The sequence below is a fragment of the Lissotriton helveticus genome, chromosome 4_1 (genome assembly GCF_964261635.1).
Source record: "Lissotriton helveticus chromosome 4_1, aLisHel1.1, whole genome shotgun sequence".
Taxonomy (NCBI): domain Eukaryota; kingdom Metazoa; phylum Chordata; class Amphibia; order Caudata; family Salamandridae; genus Lissotriton; species Lissotriton helveticus.
This window is the reverse complement of record NC_136063.1, coordinates 1,123,642,695-1,123,668,713: the sequence shown is the minus strand read 5'-3', so window position 1 is coordinate 1,123,668,713 and position 26,019 is coordinate 1,123,642,695. Positions and strand designations below refer to the sequence as shown.

At 41.9% G+C, this 26,019-nt stretch overlaps 1 protein-coding gene across 1 annotated transcript in view; it reads right to left on the bottom strand.

Annotated features, from left to right (window-relative positions):
• Window positions 1-26,019, bottom strand: part of LOC144828117 (band 4.1-like protein 4B) — a 568,471-nt gene that overhangs the window by 89,866 nt on the left and 452,586 nt on the right. The window contains exon 9 of the mRNA XM_078686237.1: window positions 16,840-16,908. Coding sequence (XP_078542363.1) covers window positions 16,840-16,908 — 69 coding nt within the window. The remainder of the gene's footprint in view (window positions 1-16,839; window positions 16,909-26,019) is intronic.

Here is a 26,019-nt window from a genome sequence, read left to right as displayed (position 1 = left end):
TCTCATTGTGTATCGCCTGTGAATAAAAAGAAGGAAAGATGTAACTTATGTGAAAAATAATCAAGCTGCTAGTTGTCCCCTCGATTTTCAGATGCCAGCAACCTCTGACCAAACATTTGCGTCAAAACCAGCGGCGGATTGATTAGCAGCTGGCCTCTGACCCTTGTTGCGGAAATAATATTCAGTTTAGCCCAGTATTTCAAAAACGAGATCCAAAAGCCTTTGTTATGAAAGAAGAGACAGGAAGAATCACAGCCGCTTCCCTGGGGCCCAACTGAGCAGAAAGTGTGACTAATAAACAGTTGTATCAGATTCCCAGCGCGTGCTTTCGTCCCAATTAGACTACCTGTCCCATAATGCAGCTTACTGACCGATGGAAAGCGCGGTAACACAGGCTCGAGTCAATAAAGTCTTTGTAAAATAAACCAAGCAAACTAGGCAAAGTCTCGAGGTGGATAGCAATTTGTAAAAATAGTCTTAAAGTGGGGAAACAGTCTCAATGTCCAGAGTGACATGCAGCAAAAAATAAAAAATGGTATCAAACCAGGCGCAAGTTAGAGATTGAGGGGGACTGATGAATGAAATTAGGATACGTCAAACCCACCTCACTGCTTCGGCGTAGGCCATCCGCAGTGCCCAGTCACCAGGTGGCGCCGGTATTCTGGGGGAGGCATTTCTTGCTGGTATATATACATATTCGTACTGCAACTTGGTAAGAGTGTCGGTTTATATATAAATATAAATATATATATATATATATATATATATATATATATTACCTACTGGCGGTCGCCAGTAGGTATATATAGTTAGGATTTTTTCTCTATGGGATTTTTGAAAATTCTATGTCTAATAACTTTGGCGTTTGTGGACGGAATTGGCTGAAATTTTCTGGAAAATGGAACATTTTGTTTCTGAGCAGCCCCTGGAAATTTGGGGGGGGTTCGTCAAGGGGGGGCCGAGAAAAAAGGGGGTCCCAAAACGTGTTTTTAACATTGAGTTTTCCATAGGGCGGTTGGCCTCACTTTTAGCCCGAACGGCTGAATGGATTTCCACAAAACTTGGCAAAATTGTAGGGACTGGTAGCCCGATGTGCCTTTGCTAGGTCTCAATATATGTGCTTCAGTGGATTTTGAGAAATTAACGTTCAAAAAAAGATATATATCTGTAACAGCGGACCGGGCAGCGCTCCGGTTCGCGGACTTTTCGCGGTACGGAGCTTTGTGAAGCGAAGCTGATTGGTTCTCCGGCGTCTGTGAACATTCCAAACAGTCCGTAGCGGCCGCCATCTTGTCTCTCGGTAGGATCGAGAGACAAGAGGAGGCCAAAGCGAAGGGGCAAATGACCATAAGGGGGCATAGTAGATCCTCGCTGACCCCCTAGGTTTGATGTGGAGGTTTTAAAAGGGCCCCGCGGGGCAAAAAAAAATAATAATAATAATAATCGAACGGCTGAATGGATTTGCACGAAACTTGGCAAAATATTAGGGACTGGTAGCCCGATGTGCCTTTGCTAGGTCTCAATATATGTGCTCCAGTGGATTTTGAGAAATTAACGTTCAAAAAAAGATATATATCTGTAACAGCGCTCCGCTTCACGTACTTTTCGCGTTACGGAGCTTTGCGAAGCTGATTGGTTCTCCGGCGTCTGTAAACATTCCAAACAGTCCGTAGCGGCCGCCATCTTGTCTCTCGGTAGGATCGAGAGACAAGAGGAGGCCAAAGCGAAGGGGCAAATGACCATAAGGGGGCATAGTAGATCCTCCCTGACCCCCTAGGTTTGATGTGGAGGTTTTAAAAGGGCCCCGCGGGGCAAAAAGAAAAAATAATAATAATAATCGAACGGCTGAATGGATTTGCACGAAACTTGGCAAAATTGTAGGGACTGGTAGCTCGATGTGCCTTTGCTAGGTCTCAATATATGTGCTTCAGTGGATTTTGAGAAATTAACGTTCAAAAAAAGATATATATCTGTAACAGCGCTCCGCTTCGCGGAGATAAAATTATCTCTGTATTACCTAGCTGTTGCTAACACCAGTTAGCGACCGCTAGTAGGAGATAGCGACCATCTTGGGCCCCACTTTGCATGTCAGTGATATTTATCACTAATGACATGCAAAGTGGGCATGCCAAGATGTTAGCGACTTGAAACAGTCGCTAACATCGCTATCTCCTATTACCAACTTTTGGAGATATTCGTGCTAAGCGCGAATATCTCCAAAAGCTACCACCTGCCCTGAGCAGTTCTTAGCCATGTTATCCAATGGGAGGTGGATAACATGGCTAAGAGCATTAGCTCGGTAATGCATGAATATCGCTGAGTTTTCAGCGATATTAATGCATTGCGGTCGTTTTTTATGGCATTTGCGATAAACCTTGATAATAGCAAGGTTTATCTGCGATAATTTCTGACGATGCTTAGCGGTAAAAAATTCGTTGCTAAGCATCGTTAGGGATAAATATCGCTTAACTTTGGTAATATGCCCCAACGTCTGTTAACGTTCGATTCGAAGGAAATCAGGAAGTGTTGAAAAACATTGTCTGCGCCATCTTGCCTTTTTTCAAATGCCACACTTTTGTCGTGCACGGCAGCCATTTTAGATGACTTGACCAGACCCACTCTCTGCACGCTGTCGATCCTTAGCATGGCTCCCCACCCTCGCAAGCATCTCCCCCAGGCACTGGTCACCCCCGCTCTCTGTCTTATGCATGGGTAATAAACCTCCCCCGATCTGCGCTGCTCTTCCCTGAGAATCACACCCTGTGCCCGCCCGACACCTCCCTTTCGCCCTATTCACTACCGCACCCTCTGACACTCCTTTTCCTCTGTGTCCGATTGTCCAGGCCGGTCCTAGGCTATCAGCTAGCCCTGCAGATGTAGTTTATGGCCCCAGCTGTAAAGAATCACCCCTCTTCAAAGGAGTTATAGTAGATCAAGGCCCACACTCGATGAGATCCGTCACAGCACACGCGTTCCTACTATCTGAAAACCATCCTGTATTGTGATTGGGGAGGGGACCGAGCCTGAAGCGGAAGATTCCAGGGATGACTCTTTGTACATCAAAGTTTTTACAATTATGTGTCACATTAAAAATATATAGCACTCCAACAAAGTAGTAAGATTATAAAACTTTAATAACTTATAAATATATACAACAAAACAAAAACATATAAACATTTTTAGGGAAAAACAACGAAGTAGCGGTCGGCTGTGCGAATAGTCCCAACGCAGCACAACGTCCAGATTTCTGGACGGCACCCAGGTGATGTTGCCTGGGTGCCGCACTGATTTCGGCATCCGGCGTGGGGCGTCGCGGGGGTGGGTCATCAGTAGCAAACTGTTGTGCGAATAGTTCCAAGGCAGCAGAACGATGGCACCAAGGTGATGTCCAGTAAGTTGCCGCACTGGTTTTGGTATCCTACAATGCTGCTCCGAATAACGGCGTGGGGCGCCCCGGGGGGGGGGGGGGGGAGGCGGCGTGAACGGGCCTCTCCAGGTGGAGTCTCGTCTGTTGTAGTGGGGCGCCCCTTTACCGTTTCAGTTGCCATTCCGTCCGCTTTTGGTCCACTGTGTCAAAAGCCGCAATTCAGCTGAGTTGCGCCCACTCTTGCGGTGCAGCGATAGGCGGCTGCCACAGGACTCTCAAAATGGCGGCAGGCTCTTTTCTTTTTGGGCCTGGTCCACTGAAATGGCCCTGGGACACCTTGGAAATCGGACGACTGTCTGCTAGGTCTTGGACCCCATTCTCGAAAGCGTCCCCTCCGCCTTGAGGATTCAACAAAAGTTTTGGGGGCTCCCGACTCCTGCAGGCTTCTGGTGGGGAGCGGCTGCCATGATTGCTCGCGGAATGACCACGACGGAGCCACGAGATGGTGGTGCTTTCATGCTGACGCCAGCTTCAGTCTGAAACATCCAGAAACAAGGTGGGGCTTTCATCGTTTGGGAAAAAAAAAAGTTTTCATCCAATGAAAAGTGTTATTTTTAGGTCATATGATCAAGCCTTCCATCATTAGGAAACCAAAAGTAAAATGAACCAATGAAAAGTTTTATAAACAAGTCACATGACCTGTTATGCGGCATAGGGTATAAAATGCGGAGAAAATACGTTGGCACGTGAGGCGGCGTCAGTAGCGGACCGATGTGCGAATAGGCCGAAGGCAACACAACGCGCCAAGATCCGGATGGCACCGAGGTGGTGTCCAGCAAGTTGCAGCACTGGTGTGGCCATCCTACAATGCTGAAAGTCGGCGTGGGGCGCCACGTTGGCCTGTGAGTTCGCGTCAGTAGCGGACCGATGTGCGAATAGGCCGAAGGCAGCACAACGCGCCAAGATCCGGATGGCACCGAGGTGGTGTCTAGTAAGTTGCCGCACTGGTGTGGCCATCCTACAATGTTGAAAGTCGGCGTGGGGCGCCCCGTTGGCCTGTGAGATGGCGTCAGTAGCGGACCGATGTGCGAATGGGGCCAAAGGCAGCGCAACAATATTTTCGGAATAGAAGACACCACAAGGCGCTGAGATGCCAACATCCGGATGGCACCGAGGTGGTGTCTAGCAAGTTGTGGCACTGGTGTGGCCATCCTACAATGGTAAAAGTCGGCGTGGGGTGCCCTGTTGGCCTGTGAGATTGTGTCAGTAGCGGACCGATGTGCGAATGGGGCCAAAGGCAGCGCAACAATATTTTCTGACTAGAAGACACCACAAGGTGCTGAGATGCCAAGATCCGGATGGCACCGAGGTGATGTCTAGCAAGTTGCTGTACTGGTGTGGCCATCCTACAATGCTGAAACTCGGCGTGGGGCGCCCCATTAGCCTGTGAGATGGCGTCAGTAGCGGACCGATGTGCGAATGGGGCCAAAGGCAGCGCAACAATATTTTCTGAATAGAAGACACCACAAGGCGCTGAGATGCCAAGATCCGGATGGCACCGAGGTGGTGTCTAGTAAGGTGCACTGGTGTGGCCATCCTACAATGCTGAAAGTCGGCGTGGGGCGCCCCGTTGGCCTGTGAGATGGCGGCAGTAGCGGACCGATGTGCGAATGGGGCCAAAGGCAGCGCAACAATATTTTTGGAATAGAAGACACCACAAGGCGCTGAGATTCGGTTAGCACCGAGGTGGTGTCTAGCAAGCTATGCAGCTGAGTTGCGTGCGCACTTGCGGCGAATAGGTCGAAGGCAGCACAACAATGTTTTCTGAATAGAAGACACCACAAGGCGCTGAGATTCGGTTACCACCGAGGTGGTGTCTAGCAAGTTGCTGCACTGGTGTGGCCATCCTACAATACTGCTCCGAATAACGGCGTGGGGTGCCCGAAGGGGGGGGGAGGCGGCGTGAACGGGCCTTCCTAGGTGGAGGCTCGTCTGCTGTAGTGGGGCGCCCCTTTACCGTTTCAGTTGCCATTCAGCTGAGTTTTGGCCGCTCTTGATGCTACAGCGACAGGCGGCTGCAACAGGACTCTCAAAATGGCGGCCTGTTCTTTGGATTTGGGCCTGGTCCACTAAAATGGCCCTGGGACACCTTAGAACTCGGACGCTCGATTTTTTTTTCCTTTCCTCTACATGCAAAAAAAGGTAAATGCCCGGTACGTTATATGCTTCATCTGCCACGATGTACTCTCCAGAGGAACCGAAAAAAAATATAGTTATGTTAACTATACCATGCATCGTCATATGGAGAGGTGGCACCAATTAATTATAGTGCTGCATAAAAGAGAGATTTGGAGGAGAACCCCCGACCTGCCAGTACATTCATCAAAGAAGTGGCACTGACAGCATCAGAGGCAAGGGAAACGGTCCCAAATATTTAGAAGAACTTTGCAAAGATTGAAATGACATGTTTAGATTGTGGCAAATTAATTTCATGTGGACAGATGAGTGTTACTCTATAAATACAGCATATGAACATCATCATAGTCGATGGTTGGTAGAGACATTTTGACTATATCCTGGACCTGCCCGTCCTCGCCCAAAATGGTGCCGGAATAAATGGGACTCGTAACTCCTTGTTGTGTACTGGTTGCAGAACCTTGAAATCACGAGATACGTATGCAGTTTTGAAGCACATGGCGGGCGGGGACGAGAATTGATTGAGTATTTCGACATCCCTATTGATATTAAGTTCTGATGTGTTATTGATTACTGTACTATTGAAAGTTCGAATTAACGTCACGCATGGTACTTGCCCGCAAATGTATATCTAGATAATTTTATTGTAACTGGCCCTGTCGTATTTTAATTATAAAATGTACGTCCACCGATTCCGCAACTGTTAGACACCTTAGTTCTTGCAACCTAATGGCCCGCCCGTTACGTTCCTCTACAGTGTAAATGTCTACTCATCATATACGATTACAGTTTGCTCCGTGGCCGGCCCACGTGGTTATAGGCTCGTATTTGTATAATGAAATTTTCACAATAAAGGTTTTTAAAAGAAAACATGGTAGTAGTATATACATTGGTAAAGTTTTTAATAATAGTCACTGTTTTAGAATCATTAAAAGGCAAGTGAAATAAAGCAGACCAATCACATGAAGGGTAAAAGGTATAATACGCAGGAACGCAGTAAAGATAAATGGTCAAGGGCTGTTGTGTTTTCTACTCCTGCAACATAAAGTGATCGATAAGAATCTCTTATTCAGGCGTATCGGCGACTAAGACAGCAGGTCGACCCTCTTTTGCTCAACGGCTCCGTCATGGGACGAAGAAACGCCCTTTTTCTCGAAAAAAGAATATATTTTACTTGCAGGACAGTTGTAAATTTTCCGGGAAAGTACATTTGCCTGGAACATTATAACATATATTTAAGAAAAAATAATGTTCGGAAGTAATAAAAAGCGTAATTTTTAGGTCATATGACCAAGCCTTTCATCATTAGAATAAGAAAAGTAAAATGAACCAATGAAAAGTTTTATTAACAAGTCACATGACCTGTTATGCTTACGTTACGCGCTGCGCGTCGCGCCCCGGATGACTTCCGGATGCGCTAACGCGGCGCGTCATATGACGCATTACGCGACAACGCAGGTCCAGAATATAGTCAAAATGTCTCCACCAACCAACGGTCGGAACACAACCCCTTTCAGCAGGCTAAATAGTTCTGTTAAATGACAACAGAAGGGACAGGCAACAAGAACCATCAGTCAAAGAGGGGAGGGCTAGTTCTTCTCTACCGGGTTACATTGGGGCGCTACCGGAACTGATCGAATTGGTAGTCTACAGTGTTTCTGGATGTTTCAGACTGAAGCTGGCGTTAGCATGAGAGCACCACCATTTCGTAGCTCCGTCGTGGCCATTCCGCGAGCAATCATGGCAGCCGCTCTTTATCGTTATTTTGGGCGGGGTGGGTGGCGGAGCCGAGCTGTATTGCAGCCATCATGGTGTGGAGTTCAGTTCATCTCACTAGTTTCGTATTTGTCATGAGGGGTTGTTCTTAATGTTTCTATTTTAGCGAGGTCAAAAAGAGATCCCATTAGTGGCCTACTGATTTTGCTCGATTCCTTTTGTTTTTTTACACGATTTTTCGTTATCTGCAAAGACTAAACAGAGTATTGCGACTCTGTGTTTGTTTGTAAATAGAGAATGATCCAAAGAGAACCAATTCTAAAACAGTAAATGCTTGGATAACAATCAATCAAATGGAGAGAGAAGCAGGCACGACGTATTACAACGGGGGCAAAGGCCTGCGTTAACTACCTTTCACTATCTGCAAAGAGAGAGTACTCCTAATAGAAATGAGGGGGGGGCAGCATTCAAAGCAGATCAGTGTGCATAAACACGAAAATGTTTTTACTTACCACGTACTTGACATTCGACAGCTTATGATATTTGCTATTAAAAAACCATTGAAATTCACTGAAAAAACTATAGGTTATAGACCATATATAGTTAGGAATTAGCATTTACAAAACCTTGAAAATTCACTGAAAAAACCATAGGTTATAGACCATATATAGTTAGGAATTAGCATTTACAAAACCTTGAAAATTCACTCAAAAAACCATAGGTTATAGACCATATATCGGTAGGAATTAGCATTTAAAAAACCTTATTTTACTCACACAAAACCATTGAAATTCCATATATAGTTAGTTGCACTAACTATATATCGCGCACCCGCAATCCACTGCTGATGATGTCACATATTACATCATTCATGACATGGTCAGTGACATCACTGATGACATCACTGATGACATCTCAAATGACATCACTGATGACATCACTGATGACATCTCATTTGACATCAATGACCACATCACTGATGATATCATTCATGTGACAATACAATGCATCTCCTCACATTTTAATATAACCTCTGTTTCACCCAGTGTTAAATACAGAATATAATTTTTGAAACCATTGACACACCAATACTAGTTACTACATACGCACTCACTGATTCCTACGTCTACACACACCTTCACTCATTCACCCATACAATCATTCATACATACAATCACTCATCTTTACAACACTATCATATGCACTCATACACCTATACAGACACTCACAGTCTGCCACTCATCCATGGAGTTACTCACACACCTAGTCAGTCCTGTAAAGAATCAATGACACTTCCATTTTCTTGTCTATACAGTTAAACATAGAGCACCTTACATTTTCAAACATATACTAACACATACTTACCTTGTTATACAATCATTGATACAAGTACACATTGATCTGCACAGAGTCACACACCTCCCAGCCAGCCACACACACACTCAGTCTCCCATACAAATACTTGGACAATCAATCAGTAACCCATATAGTTAATCATATAGCTACTGATCAAAACATGCAGCAGTTTACAGAACAACAGACATAATGATGCACAAATTAAGACACTTTAATCACTAACCCATGCACTCAGTGAGACACATTTAATCACTCACTCATACATTCAGTCATGCACCTACTAAATCCTTTGTCCAGACACTTATACTTCCACTCATTCTTCAATATGTAAGACACATTTTAACTTTACAGAAACATACAGTCACTGGATGTTGTCATCAGTGATGTCATCAGTGATGTCATTTGAGATGTCATCAGTGATGTCATCAGTGATGTCACTGACCATGTCATGAATGATGTAATATGTGACATCATCAGCAGTGGATTGCGGGTGCGCGATATATAGTTAGTGCAACTAACTATATATGGAATTTCAATGGTTTTGTGTGAGTAAAATAAGGTTTTTTAAATGCTAATTCCTAACGATATATGGTCTATAACCTATGGTTTTTTCAGTGAATTTTCAAGGTTTTGTAAATGCTAATTCCTAACTATATATGGTCTATAACCTATGGTTTTTTCAGTGAATATATATATATATATATATATATATATATATATATATATATTCACTGAAAAAACCATAGGTTAGAGACCATATATAGTTAGCTGGACATTTTATTGACATAAAACCAATGAAATTCCATATATAGTTAGTTGCACTAACTATATATCGCGCACCCGCAATCCACTGCTGATGATGTCACATATTACATCATTCATGACATGGTCAGTGACATCACTGATGACATCACTGATGACATCTCAAATGACATCACTGATGACATCTCAAATGACATCACTGATGACATCATCTAGTGTCTGTGTGTTTTTGTAAAGTTTAAATATGTTTTACATATTGAAGAATGAGTGGATGTATGGAAGACTGAGTGTGTGTGTGGCTGGCTGGGAGGTGTGTGACATATCAATGTGTACTTGTATCAGTGATTGTATAAGAGAGTAAGTATGTGTTAGTATATGTGTGAAAAGTATGGTGTTCTGTGTTTAACTGTATAGATGAGGAAATCGAAGTGTGATTGATTCTTCACAGGACTGACTAGGTGTATGAGTGCATATGATAGTGTTGTAATAATGAGTGACTGTATGTATGAGTGATTGTATGGGTGAATGAGTGAATGTGTGTGTAGACGTAGGAATCAGTGAGTGCGTATGTAGTAACTGGTATTGGTGTGTCATGATGTCATCAGTGATGTCATTTGAGATGTCATCAGTGATGTCATTTGAGATGTCATCAGTGATGTCATCAGTGATGTCACTGAAGTATGGTGTTCTGTGTTTAACTGTATAGATGAGGAAATGGAAGTGTGATTAATTCTTTACAGGACTGACTAGGTGTGTGAGTAACTCCATGGATGAGTGGCAGTGTGTGAGTGTCTGCATAGGTGTATGAGTACATATGATAGTGTTGTAATAATGAGTGACTGTATGTATGAGTGATTGTATGGGTGAATGAGTGAATGTGTGTGTAGACGTAGGAATCAGTGAGTGCGTATGTAGTAACTGGTATTGGTGTGTCATGATGTCATCAGTGATGTCATTTGAGATGTCATCAGTGATGTCATTAGTGATGTCATTTGAGATGTCATCAGTGATGTCATCAGTGATGTCACTGACCATGTCATGAATGATGTAATATGTGACATCATCATCAGTGGATTGCGGGAGCGCGATATATAGTTAGTGCAACTAACTATATATGGAATTTCATTGGTTTTATGTCAATAAAATGTCCAGCTAACTATATATGGTCTCTAACCTATGGTTTTTTCAGTGAATTTTCAAGGTTTTGTAAATGCAAATTCCTAACTATATATGGTCTATAACCTATGGTTTTTTCAGTGAATTTCATTGGTTTTTTAAAAGCTAATATCTATAGCTGTAAAATATATTCTTTATTACGTGACGTATCACGTAGCCACGTGAGACGCCTCATGACGCGTCGCATAACCGTGACGTATCGGCTCTGCAGCGCAAACAAAACCCGTAACGTAAGCGTGCCGGAGCACGCTTACAGATATATATATTTTTTTTAACCTTAATTAGACAAAATCCACACGTGCACATATCTTGAGGCCTTGCAAAGGCACATCAAACAAACAGTCCCTACAATTTTGCCAAGTTTGCTGGAAATCTATTCCCTTAGTTTTTTTTTTACTGTTTCTCTTGGTTTTCCCCTTGTTACGCTTACCAGGACGCTACCCGGTACGCGAACCGGACGCTCCAAAAACACAAGATGGCGGACTCCCGTTACGCTGCCGGTTAGCTGCCCGGTTCGCGTACCGGGAAGCGCCTCTACCGCGAAAAATCGCGGGGGACTTTAATATCCCCCTCATCAATCCTAGGGGGTCAGGAGGGGTTTACCTTGCCCCCTTTCCTTCATTTCCCCCTTCTTTTTTCACCACATCTTGTCTCTCGATCGTACCGAGAGACAAGATGGCGGCCGCTCCGGACTGTTTAGAATGTTGACAGACACAGGAGAGCCAATCAGCTTCGCTTCGCGAAGTTCCGTTACGCGTCAGGTACGCGAACCGGGGCGCTAACCGGAGCGCTGTCACAGATATATATTTTTTTTAAACGTTATTTTTTCTCAAAATCCACTGGAGCACATATATTGAGACATAGCAAAGGCACGTCGGGCAAACCATATCTACAATTTTGCCAAGTTTCATGTAAATCTATTCAGCCGTTCGAGCTAAAAGTGAGTCCAACCGCCCTATGGAAAAATGAATGGGAAAAACGCGTTTTGGGACCCTCCTTTTTTCTCGGCCCCCCCCTCGACGAAACCCCCCCAAATTTTCAGTGGCTGCTCAGAAACAAAATGTGCAATTTTCCTGACAATTTCAGCCAATTCCGTCCACAAACGCCAAAGTTATTAGACATAGAATTTTCAGAAATCCCATAGAGAAAAAATCCTAACTATATATACCCACTGGCTATCGCCAGTAGGTAATATACATATATAAACATATATAATCTGCATATCTATATAAATATAAATGCATGCATACATATAAATATATGCATACATATGCATGTTATTTACATGAAAGTTTTAAAAACACTAATAAAAGCAAAGCTAAAAAGCCACCTCATTACAAACAGAATGGCTTTAACTTAAACGAGGGCGAGATCTATTGCATTTTCAATGCTTGTTTACTTTGGTTCTATCAAGAAGGCATTCAGATGTGTCACACATTTGCCATAAATTCTGAATGTTAGCACTCTAGTTGCTCATTAGATCACTGTAGTAAAGCTAGTGCTCACCAGGGAAGTCTGCTGCTAATCATGGTTTGCAGCCATTTTCCCGCATTTTTTATCCCGCAGACTTTCAGTCCGCATACCATTATCCCGCAAGGTCATTGACCTCGCATACCATTATCCCGCATTTTTTCAAAACGCATGTGCATTTATCGCGCATGCCTTTACAAAGAATTACGTTTTAAAGGCATGTATGGTAAATGCATTTGCGTTGTGAAAACCACGATGACGAGAGAGGTAAGTGGGTTTGTGTTAATTTTTTCGTGGGTTAGTGATTGTGTAGTGTAGTGTAGTGTTGTGTAGTGTAGTGTTGTGTTAGTGTAGTGTAGAGTTGTGGTGGTTGTTTAGTGTAGGGTCATGCTGGGGGTAGTGTTTTAGGGTTTAGGGTTGTGTTGTAGTGTTTGCGTAGTGTAGGGTCATGCTGGGGGTAGTGTTTTAGGGTTTAGGGTAGTGTTGTAGTGTTTGCGTAGTGTAGGGTCATGCTGGGGTAGTGTTTTAGGGTTTAGGGTTGTGTTGTAGTGTTTGCGTAGTGTAGGGTCATGCTGGGGCTAGTGTTTTAGGGTTTAGGGTAGTGTTGTAGTGTTTGCGTAGTGTAGGGTCATGCTGGGCGTAGTGTTTTAGGGTTTAGGATAGTGTTGTAGTGTTTGCGTAGTGTAGGGTCATGCTGGGGGTAGTGTTTTAGGGTTTTGGGTAGTGTTGTAGTGTTTGCGTAGTGTAGGGTCATGCTGGGGTGTAGTGTTTTAGGGTTTAGGGTAGTGTTGTAGTGTTTGCGTAGTGTAGGGTCATGCTGGGGGTAGTGTTTTAGGGTTTTGGGTAGTGTTGTAGTGTATGCGTAGTGTAGGGTCATGCTGGGGGTAGTGTTTTAGGGTTTTGGGTAGTGTTGTAGTGTTTGCGTAGTGTAGGGTCATGCTGGGGTGTAGTGTTTTAGGGTTTTGGGTAGTGTTGTAGTGTTTGCGTAGTGTAGGGTCATGCTGGGGTGTAGTGTTTTAGGGTAGTGTTGTAGTGTTTGCGTAGTGTAGGGTCATGCTGGGGGTAGTGTTTTAGGGTTTTGGGTAGTGTTGTAGTGTTTGCGTAGTGTAGGGTCATGCTGGGGGTAGTGTTTTAGGGTTTTGGGTAGTGTTGTAGTGTTTGCGTAGTGTAGGGTCATGCTGGGGGTAGTGTTTTAGGGTTTTGGGTAGTGTTGTAGTGTTTGCGTAGTGTAGGGTCATGCTGGGGGTAGTGTTTTAGGGTTTAGGGTAGTGTTGTAGTGTTTGCGTAGTGTAGGGTCATGCTGGGGGTAGTGTTTTAGGGTTTAGGGTAGTGTTGTAGTGTTTGCGTAGTGTAGGCTCATGCTGGGGGTAGTGTTTTAGGGTTTAGGGTAGTGTTGTAGTGTTTGCGTAGTGTAGGGTCATGCTGGGGGTAGTGTTTTAGGGTTTAGGGTAGTGTTGTAGTGTTTGCGTAGTGTAGGGTCATGCTGGGGTGTAGTGTTTTAGGGTTTTGGGTAGTGTTGTAGTGTTTGCGTAGTGTAGGGTCATGCTGGGGGTAGTGTTTTAGGGTTTAGGGTAGTGTTGTAGTGTTTGCTGGGGGTAGTGTTTTAGGGTTTAGGGTAGTGTTGTAGTGTTTGTGTAGTGTAGGGTCATGCTGGGGGTAGTGTTTTAGGGTTTAGGGTAGTGTTGTACTGTTTGTGTAGTGTAGGGTCATGCTGGGGGTAGCATTTTAGGGTTTAGGGTAGTTTAGTTGTTTAGTGTATGCTAAAGGCATATTCGTTCTAAAAGTTTTCGTTATTTTAATTTGCGGCCTAATAGTACATGCGGGATTTTTTTTGCGGACTGATGGTATGCGGGATTTCGTCATATATTCGCTAATCATACTTTCAATGGCAAAATGAACCCCCTCATTTTGTTCCTTTTTAAATTAAATGTTTTAAGAGTTACCACTTTATTCCAATCAAGATGGCTTCAGGTGTGCCATACCTTTGTAATAAGTAGTACTGTTAGCACTCTAGTTGTTCTTTAGAACACTCTGGGACATTCTGTCATTGGGCTATAGTTGGGCTACATCTGGCTGATATTTGGGCTACATTTGTTTTTTTTTGTCTCTGGTGGCCATCTTTGGGCTACATTGGGCTACATTGGGCTACATTTGGGCTCCAACATATATATAGCCCAATGTAGCCCAATATATATTTTTCAAAGTTAATTTTCGTAAAAACCACTGGAGCCTATATCTTGAGACATAGCAAAGGCACATCGGGCTACCAGTCCCTACAATTTTGCCAAGTTTGGTGTAAATCCATTCAGCCGTTCAGGCTAAAAGTGAGGCCAACCGCCCTAAGGAAAATTGCATGGGAAAAACACGTTTTGGGACCCCCCTTTTTTCTCAGCCCCCCCTTGACGAAACCCCCCCAAATTTTCAGGGGCTGCTCAGAAACAAAATGTTCAGTTTTCCTGAAAATTTCAGCCAATTCTGTCCTCAAACGCCAAAGTTATTCGACATAGAATTTTCAAAAATCCCATAGGAAAAAAATCCTAACTATATATACCTACTGGCTATCGCCAGTAGGTAATATATATATTCAAGACTGCGGACGCAGTCGAAACGCGTTGGTTGCTTTTTGTTGCTAAATCCCCCACATGGATTGATGAAATAAATCACCTTTATTGAGAGAAGCGTGTCAGTGCCGTCTTTCAGCGACTCCATTCCTCCCCGGGACCGGGGAGATCCTGTGATAATATATATATATATATATATATATATATATATATATATATATATTGCGCAACGCGTCCAACAGCAGACAATGACTCCCACCCTGCTGCAAAGACACCTATTTTATTTTTAAAGTGATAGTGCCAGTTTGAATTTCACCATGTGACAATAGCATTAATAGATATAGAAGAAAGGTTATACTTCAACTTCACAACACGAATGTACAACATATATCGTTATCACAGTAAAATACAAATAGTTACTTCTGCAATTGGTTTCAAATCATACAATATAATGCGTAGCATCTTGTTTGTTGTAGCCACTGATATACCCGTTTGTCTTGGCAACATAATTGACATACGAAAAGCTTATGACATTTGATGGGGTATGTCAATCGAAGCACTGGCCCGAAACATATTAATATAGGACCTTATGTGGTATGTTGATAAAATACTAAACTCAAACCAAAAAATAATTTAAAGTGCATTCGTATTAAAATTCAATTGAGTTATATCAGCACGATATGTATAATAACAAATATCATTTAAAAATCCACCAAGAGCATATTATTTATATTTTTACAGCTTTCTTATAAAGTGCAAAAAATGCAAAGAAGTGCAAATTGGCAACGTAAACATGACATCTCAGTAACCATGATATTTATGAGTACATTATATACAGGCATAATGCATTGCTTGTTTCAGCTAATATAGTTATCCTCCTACCTGGATATATAGGATTGGAGAACAGTCATAAATGTAATCTCAATAAGCTGCCAAATCATGTGCAAAAATGCAAATTAGTGCAAATTAGTAAATCATGTGTAAAAATGCAAATTAGTGCAAATTAGCAAAAGATGTGCATATGTATTTCTCAAAATCATACTTGCTCCTTGTTGCCAACAATATCAGTGTGCCCTAAGATTGATAAAATGCCAAGGTTTCCAAAATCACTACTCCAATAATTCATATCATTATCATCTCAAAGTCTGACATGAACTAAAATTCCAATTAATAATGAGATGTCCCTTTGAAAACTAGCAGCTTGGATTGACTTCATATGTCTTAGACTTATATAAAGTGCATATGTGCATCCAATTCTACAGCTCCTAAAAGAGAAGCCACGAAGTAATCTTCAACTGATGTCATGTTATATTGTGTTAAAAACCTTTCTCCTAATAAAATAATCATCATAAAAAGTGCCAAAAATCAGAGTGAGAGTATATACATGAGATTAAAACACATCTCATCTAATGTACTCAAAAATAAATGAAAAACAAGAAGAAAACTGATATACTTAAAATAGTAAATTCTCATCATAACGCAGCAACAGTAGTTCAATTCTACATATAGGAGGTTTTTTAGATTGATTTCAGTTTCAGTTTATCAATGTGTGCAAATCATGTCAAGGGATCCACTAATTCCTACAGCAGATAACGACTCTCGCCCTGCCGCAAAGACACCTCGGACACGGACCATCCAGTTAGTGCAATATTTATTCAATTGTAGCAGATATATGCCGCATGACGTGTCGGCTCTGTGGAGCCTTGCTCACATGACAACATCCATCATTAAAGTGATCATTTTTAAAGTGATAGTGCCAGTTTGAATTTCACCACGTGACAATCGCATTAATAGATATAGAAGAAAGGTTATACTTCAACTTCACAACATGAATGTACAACATATATCGTTATCACAGTAAAATAAAAATAGTTACTTCTGCAATTGGTTTCAAATCATACAATATAATCCAATATATATATACAAAAGAGCTCCACTCATCAGGCACGAGGCACAAGATATAATAGTGCATTGATTTAATTTCTGCACCAATACATATTTTTTACCATGGCACTCATGTTTGCTATCTGATGTTCTATAATGCTCTGTAATTAAGACACTGGGATGAATGACTTTGAATGGACTGATACCTTTTTCTGAAAAACATAGTTTAAGGTTTTCCCAAAACACAGTACAAATTCAAGGAATATGCAGAAAGCGTTTTTCAAACTAAATAGTCATTGCCTCAAAAGCAGATTCAAAAACGTATTCATTTTAATTGTAATTTCTACTTACTGAAAACTGAGGCACACTTGGAAAAGGATCATAATAAGGATTAACTGCGTCAATGGGGAATGTTTTTATCTGAAAAAAGCAAGACAAAGAAAGGACATGTTTTTTTCTGAAGATAACATGACATTTTTCCAATAATACCAGAGTTGAATGAAGCAAAGAAAGGGTTCATGTGCATAGGCATATGCAGCACAAAAATACTCAGATGTTAATACTACACCAGCATATTAGAAACCTGAAAGTAGACAAGTTGTCACCTCTACACTTTAAACAGAACGACTGGCATATTGAAGTCACCGATGCATTTTGATACACATACTTACTTTTATAATCACTTCATTTTACCTGCACTATAGATAAATCCACAGTTTTTGCAGACAAAGATTAGTGTAATGTTAATAATAGTCTACATAAGCAACTACTGTGATTACTCTCTTCTGTTATCCAAGCTAGATTAAGACTTTGACAAGGTGTTACTTTTAAATGGCGATAGCCCTCAATCACTGGGGAGAGAAGATGTGGCTATCAGCTAGAGCTGCCGACTTTAGAACTGGGAAAAGAGTCTTCAATCTCGGTGTTGACTCAACATTCTGTGATTCTGGACAAATCACCTAATCTCGCTGTGCCTATTAAAAAAACAATAATGAATGTGTTTTTGTGTAGTGTAACTGGTGCTCATATAAAGTGCTCCAATACCTTTGGGTTCAGTTTGTGCTATATACAACTTCTAAAAAAACAAAAGAAAAGATTGATGTCACATGATTAACCATTGGGACAGCTCCACACTCTGCAGCCAGAGGAGGTTACCCAATACAAGCTCTTGTAAGAAACTCTTCGTAATGGGTAGAAAGATATCTCCTGTGTGTGTCGTTACTGTTATACCTGGAATTGTATACCATTCTAGTTGTTCCTAGCCGTGAGGTAGTAAAGGAATTATATAACTTAAAATAACCATTAAATAGAAACAATATTTTTTCACTATCTTCCTGATGGTAAGGTTCTAAAAAACTGAATAGACTGACCAAAAGTTGTAGAGGACAGGTTTCATTTGACAACCTAATGGGTGTCTTTTGCTACTCTATAGGATGGAAAACAACTGCAGGGTTGATGAGAGTCATTCAGACACTGCTGCGTGGCCCACGCTACCCTGCAGGGTCAGTGGGATCATTGCTTGACAGTAACATTGTCTCAGGAGCATGGAAAGAGTATCGGGCTACCAGAAACCCATAGTGGAGCCGGGCACCCAAAGGCCCTTGGCAGGATAAATTCACCCCTTTCTTTTGCTACATCCATCTCTCTATGTGATTGCAAACGTTGTTTTTTTGCAACATGTTTTGTAGTTGCTGATTGCACGGAATTTTCACTATGGCAATTGAAGCGTGGAAGTTTAGCTTTAGTGATAATGTCAAACAGCTTTTTTTCTTTCCATACAAATCTCTCCTGCTTTAGTTCTGCATGTAGGCTCAATCCATGTTCAGGGATATCTAGTAGGCCTGCCTTTATATTGTTATCCACATATTGTTTGGTCACAAAGTTGTGTAGTCACACAGGCTCAGTCATTTCAAGGGGTTTTCCTTGCTGCTGCATGAAATGAAGAAGGCTGTTAACATGCTTATTAAAACGTTCCCCTCACTTTCCCCGCAAGTTTGTGGTGTGTAAAAGTTTTGCGATGGCCCATTAATTTTTAATTTATCATCTCTCTGAAAACATTGCAAATAGAAAGGACGTCATGGTAAACTAGCTGCCATTGAGCAACATATTCACTTTTACGTGTCTGACCAACAATTCTCTTGGAGATTTTTTTAGACCTGTGGATTGTCTGTTCCAGTTTCATATCTGGAGCATTGAACATTCCCTCTCTGTCTTTACAGAATGCCTTTGGATTAATTTTCTGTAGAGGTAAGGTTTTTCCACCTCTAGCTTCTTCACTCTTTCCATATACCAGGACCCATATATCAGGTAGTTTATGCAATTCAATACACAAAACACAGTAATAAGTGACTCCACAGTTAAACGTGCAGCTCCCAATCACCGTCCCCTTCACAATGTACCACGTTTTTCACTAGAACTATCATGTGTAAAACACTTCTGATTTTTCGTCACATTCTTTGACAAACTCTATGAACTTGGTTTTCTGATTTGAAACAGAGTGTATTGAACATTTCCTGGCTTTGCATTATATTTTTTAAATGAAGTGCACCCTGTACCTTGTTAACTTCTGAGATAAGATATGCAAAACCTAATTTGTCATTCTTGTTCCAGAATTATTCGAACACAATATTTCTATGGCCTCAGATGTGATGAGCATCCCTTGTAGTGAACAAAACTGACTGGACGATTTAGTTTCCAAAGATTTCAGTCACAATAAGTGCATCATCTATGCCACATCCACTTAGATAACTTCCTGCACACCACAACACAACATTTCTCATGAGGAAAACACCCATTATTGAATAAAGATCATCAAATTCTACTGGATTGCTCATACAAATTCTAGCTACTGGAGAGAAAACACATTCATTAATTGTAGAAAATTGCCAGGATAGGCTGGTCTTCAAGCTGAGCATGCATATTTTGGAAATTCTTTAGAGCTGTGTATACTTTTGCGTAGTTTGTGACAGGTGATGGTATTACTTGTAAAAACCCAACCTTCTTCATGGGACTGTATTCTGGGAGATTGGAACATGAATTCCAGCCCACGGAAGAACAGGCTTTTTTCATCCTTCAGTCCGCACCGAATAAGCGATATGATAAATTCTGTTAAATCAGCTTTGTGAACAGCAGGATCAGGTAGAAAAAGATCCATGTCAATTTGAAACATTTTGGTAGACTGAGACATATTGATGGCTTGTAGTGTTTTTGCACACATTGGCAAAGCAATTGGCCATTGATACAGTCTTGAAAAAGCACTTGTAGTGAGGATACAGGTTCAACTGCAGACATTGCTATGTTAGCATAAGTGAGGTATGTGCTTAAACACCATTTTGCTACTTTTGCCGCTTTGCACACAACACTATATGGCTCTCGTAAATAACCTGCTTGTGCTCTTTCACATGAGAACTGTTTGTTTTTCACAAATCTAGGCGCGCTGTGCCCTCAGTCTGCACAGCGCGTTCAAGGTCAAATAACAATGTATGCTGTTGATTCATGTTGATCAGTCCCACACACAATAGACATAACAAAAATCGCAGCTCCTCAAACTCGGGTGCTTTTACTATTGCATTGCATGCATGAGGAGGCACTTGGAGACAACCTTTCCAACATCGAGGAGCTGTACTTGTCCTGGGATGTGATTCATTCCATCTGATCTTGGCGGTATGGGGTCCCCCGTCAAAGCCTAGAGGTCTTCTATTATACATTAAAACTAGCTCCGAGCACGGGGAGGGTGGTAACGGCACTATAATCCTGTTTCCACTGTCATTTATAATATGATTTCCCCTTTTGTGTTTTATGGAATTGTAACATTGCTGATCGTTTTATTCTTATGCATCTGTTTGTTAGTATTGGCGAAAGTATTGCATCTTAGAGCACGTTAGTTAAAATAAACATTTTAAACTATACTATGTCTCTGATTACTCACGTTGTGGACTGGTATGAGAGCTAGAATGAAAGAGTGTTCTTGATTCCCACTATTCCTGAGAGTTTCCTAAGTCGCATGTTCTAGGTTGTCTAATCATTGGTAGCTCGCTGTTGCACGGAGAAAGAATGAGACACTAATGCTAGTCAGATCGGGGTTCTGGGCACTGAAGTGGGTTTTTTAGTACACCATAATACACTGAGGTCCTTGTTTTGTGAACGTATGGTAGCCATCGTTCTTCTAAGGGGCAGGACATTGGGTTTGCCTGTTGCCACTTTCACGGAAGACTTTGATTTTTGTTGTGATTCACTGTTTTCTGCTTTTTTTGGACAAATCTTTTTCAGGCTTTTTTCCATTGTATAAGACGTGTAGAACTTGTTACAATGATAAAATATTTGAACCTCTCCACTTATCAGTTTCACTCTTTGCGAACTTCGCCTTGCCGTATTTCTGCATCATTTCGAACTCTCTACTATCCAGCTGCAGTTGATGTTAGCTTTTCTTTCGGATTAGTTTGGCATATGACACATTTTTCTTTGTTGAAGGAGTCCTCAGATTTTGTGGTTAGCAACACTGTCAGGAGGTAAGAGTCATCTGCCACCACCTGCTTCGGTCATGATTACAAGTTTGAATTAACGGAAAACTTGAATCAAACACAATATTAAAATAAATTACCAATATGATGGATGAAACACTTCATTATAGATCTGCCATTTTGGAAAATTGTGGAAGGGTTGATCTGAGGAGGTATTTTCTGTCTCTATAAGATTACTTGACCCCCAAAACCTATGTTTTTACATAAAAATGAAGTATATAAGTCTTATGGTTCCTGCAATATTAAATCATCAATGCAACACATTCGCCATTTTTAAAAATGTCGCCCAGAAAAATTTGGCCCGCATTAGCAATGTCTACCCAAGCTAAATGACTTCTCAAATGATACAAAATCACAAATCAAACATATAATTTTCTGGACAACTATTTTTTTATGTAGGTGTATAAATGGGTCAGAACTATATCCATCGCTTAGAATTTGCATAAGTGTGGTATGAATCACTTCCTTAAAAAAAATTATTTTTATTTAACACTTGCACAATATTGATTGGGAGAAACTAATTTTGCTTTGGTCCATGTTAAAAAAAGGTTCCTCATAATGGTGAGTCTGAGGTAATTTAATAGAAAAACAACATGTTTCCTACCTATCACTCATTTTTGGTTATTCTGTAATCATGTACCCATTTCTTATTAAGCAAGAACAAAATAGCGAACAACTGCTTTTCTTTATGTTTTCCGAGGTCAATGTGTTGAATTTTGAGCGAAGCTTGCGTGTTCCATTCCACTCTGTGGATGCACCAACAATCATGCAATATGTACATTTGTCTTTTATGCACTGGAGACAGTTGTAACTCCCATTACATTTACTTCATTCAGCGCTCTTTGTGTTAATACCAGTGGGAAGCAAGACGTGTCTTTCCAAATTTTGAAAAACGAGTGTACGGAAGGGCAGTTACACACTTTTCCACTTTGATTTATTTGTTTAAATGCTATCCATTCAAACACACTATTTTAGATGCGTCATTGTAAGGCCTAGCATGACATGTATTCAGTCTACACATTACTGAAGATAATTGACTGAAATGTGCTGCTTTTATTCAACCTGGTTAACTGGTGTAGCAAGCCACCGAGCGCACAGCCATCGAGGGTGGCATATGGGGCCTCTTGCTGCCTCATTTAATTCAATACCATCAGCAACGGCACCAAATTTCATATGCATTGGAAATTCAAAGGAAATCCCAAGCATCATTAGGAAGGACTGAGTGGTTACTCTAGTTGCAATATCGTGAATAAAAGCACACAACCTAATTCGTTGCCTTTGTAGTCTGTGTTATGTTAGCACAGGGAGTATGGCAGGTGCATGCAAACAGAAACACACATCGATGAGAACGGGCAGATAGAACAACTATTCAGGCCCATAAAAAGAGACATACAAGACACTCCCTAAAACATTGTCAAATTTCCAAGTGCCAGGCAAAGCTGGGCCGACATATTTGCTTGAAGATCTTTGTATTCACAACTGATTTAAATTTCAGAGGCCATTTGGGCAACCTATGCTTTTGGTCTATTAATGGATCTAGGCACAGAGAGCGCAGAGCCTGATTACACAAACTAACCGTGTGGAGCTGTTTTTATTAGGTCTTACCTGTGTGAGCATGAGTTAGCGCATGCACTCTCGCCAGGGCCGGACTGGCCGTAGCGGGCATGGGCGTTTCCCCTGTGGGCCGCCAGGGTGGGGGCCGGACTTAGACCCCTGGGGACCGTTTTTGCTGCAGGGGGCCAGCAATATCAGCTCCCTGTAACAAAATTGGCCGAAACCGGCCCTAACATACAGCTCGGCCGCACCCTCTCCTCACCCCAGAGGGGCCGGACAAGCAGTTTTCCAGGGCCGGCATCGATTCCCAGTCCGGCCCTGACTCTCGCTTACAAAACTCTTATTTAGTACTGCTTACCATTCGTTGGTATCACTGCCTCTCTTTTTTTCTGCCTTCTGATGGGGCAGCGCTTGCAATGAATCACCTCCCTTTCTTTCTATGGCACAAGGACCAAGCACAGATTAACTATGCTTGATTAGTGTTCTTCAACTGGCCTTCAACAGCTCCAGCTGTGAATCAGGTACTATTTCTTCTGAAAAAAACCCACTAAGTACGGTCAACACTAGCATTATCATAGCACTATTTGTAACCTTCTACCCACCATGTGCCTGTTTCATTAAACGCAGTGCTGGCCACTTCATAGTGCTTTTTAAAATGATCCGGTTATCTACCCCCCGTTACCCACCCTCAACCCATTGCCAAAGCCAATGCTTGTTTTCTGCCCTAGTGCTGCACTAAAACATGCATGTTACAGCCGTTCCCCCGTGACACCACTGGCTTTGTACCCATATCAATGTCCTGAGGCGAGGGCAGTCTGTCCTTCATCTGGGAGGTCATGAGCGCACAGAGCTGAATCTCTTGCTCAAATTGTCTGATGGGGGCTTATAAGATGCATTCTATTGGAGTAGGCTACCCATGTCTCTTGCAGGATTGCCTACATTCGTTTTTTACATTAGCTGAAATAACTCCCTAAGTCTGGTCCTGGACGCATTTCAAACCTCTCATTACTTTTGGGTTCCCATGGGACAATTTGAGCAAGAGTTTCAGCATCAGACTAGTGATTGAAACTATGTAAATTATTAGACTGATTCAAGTTTTATTTTGAAGCATGTGAAGTCTAGTCAATGTTTGAAATATGTATGAAACACCAAATGCATTTGATTTATTTTTTATGTGCAATATTGTGTTTAAGTGATCTTTTGTAAACAAAAGGTTTATTGATTTTAGAAAATTGTAATGTTCTTGTTCTAACCATTTGGTACCTGCTGCCTGGGTCGTAGGTCACATGATTAAGTGTAGTTAATAGATTGCCTTTGTGTATTTCGCCCAGACAGTGACACAACGGGGAACTCTGTTTTGGCGGGATGGGCCATTCTGCCAAGAGGGTGTAGGGTAAATTTGTACCATGTCTCTATTACATTTTGAGGGGCTGTCCGAGCACACACTAAGGTACTTGACACTAGCTCATTGTCACTCCAGACAAATCAGAACCTCAAAAAGGAAGAAGTATCCAGAACCAGATGTGGGCATAGGTGTTTCCTCCTACTTCAAAAGCTAGCACTAGATATACATATTGAACCTCTTGAACCACTCATTAGATCACTTCTAGACATGTGAAAAACTCAGAAGAAGGGCTACCCTGATGCCCTGTTTCTGGAAAGACTTTCCTGCTGCAATAAGAATTGCCCTGCTGCCTGAGGAAGGAAGACTGGACCTGCTCCTTGAATCTAGCACCATCAGATTGACTCCAAGACCTGGCTAACTGGCCTCCTGTTCTGAGTTACAGGGATATAACAAGCTCCAGAGACCTGGTCCACATCTGCCCAGCTTCCCAGACTCAATTGGAGCTGCCTGTGCCCTGCTGCTGGCTTCGGAGTGAGTTCTGATCCCTAAGAGGTTCCCGTCAGGTCTTGGACCCTTGGTTGGCATCAGAGTGGACTCCTCCCAGCTCAACTGTGGGTTCCCTTTGAACTGATGCATCATGGCATATTTTGATGCAGGACCTTGTAATGCAGCATGTCACAGCTCCTGATTGGTGGCCTCATCGGAACTGATGCAGCACCTCACACTTCCTGATCGGTGGCCCCATTGGAACAGACACAGTGCGATGCAGGGCCTTACATTTCAGTCCAATTATAACCAAGTACATTAACCGGGGTGCTGAATTCTGCCCTGTACCTGGCCCGCGCTTCTCCGTGGTCAGCTTGAACTTGTAACTTTGTCCCCGTCTGGTGCGACCAGATAACCCCATTCAGAGCTTTGTACATTTTAGGGCTACTTTTACCTACGACTTTAAATTTGCTTATCTCCAGTTTTACTTATAGTATTATTGTCATTCTGGTATGTTTTTATTAAAATGTACTCCTTTTTTCTAGATTGGTGTGTTTTGTTTTCACTTTATTACTGTTTGAGTGCTGCATAAATACTTGGCACATTGTCTCTAAGTTAAGCCTGACTTCTTTTGTGCCTACCTACCAGATGGTTAAGCACAGATTAATTTTGTGACTTTTTATGTTGTTACTTGAGAATTGTTCCACCCCCTAAACCAATAACCCAATTTCTCACTGAGAGGCTCTTTGGTAAGGTAAATGTTCACCCTCAGGTGTATTAGGTTTTATTTTAAAAGAGTAGTAGCTATTTGTGTTGATTCATAAACAGTCAAAGTCCTGAGAGGGAAGAAATATGAATTTGCCCAATTTATTTTCAATCCAGAATGTTCACTAAACTTTGCTAACGTGGACATTACTTCCCCTATGCAGGTGCCCCTATTTTGTAAATGTAAGGGCATGTCATCCACTTACAATGACACTATATGCAGTCTTTGACTTAATTGTACACCCTATTTTTAGAACCGTTCCTCAGTAGGCAAGAAAGCAGCCGCGGTCAAACAAATTGTGTTGCGCGCACTGCATTGCATTTGGGGATGCAGTGCACGCATCGAAATTTGTTTGATTTATTTCAATGTTTACTTACCTGCAAACCTCCATTATCCATACATTACTAACCCCCACCCTGCCCCTCCCCCTCCCCGCGTCACCGCCCCGGCAGGTACTCCCCTACCGACCGCGGCTGCAAGCCAGTGGCTCCATGGCAAACAATACTGTGGACAAGAGACAACACTGTCTGGTGTTGCTTACAAATTTTTCACAAAGCAGAAAAGACTTGCCCTGTCTTAATCCTGGCCATTGGTGAGGAATTATAATATCGACATCCATGTCAAGTCATATGTCACAATACCCATTTTCCTAACCACTTCCTGAAGGTATAGCCAATTCAGTGTGTTGAATGCTTTTTCACAATCTAGTGAAGCTACCAAAGGATCCTGTCCACCTTCAGGATTGCAGTCCATCATATAAAACAGGTGTCTTTTGATCATGCATACGTCGATTAGGTTGTGCCAACTATGCGACTTCTACAGTTCCTGGTTAGCTTGTCCAATCCACCCATCTTTAAAGG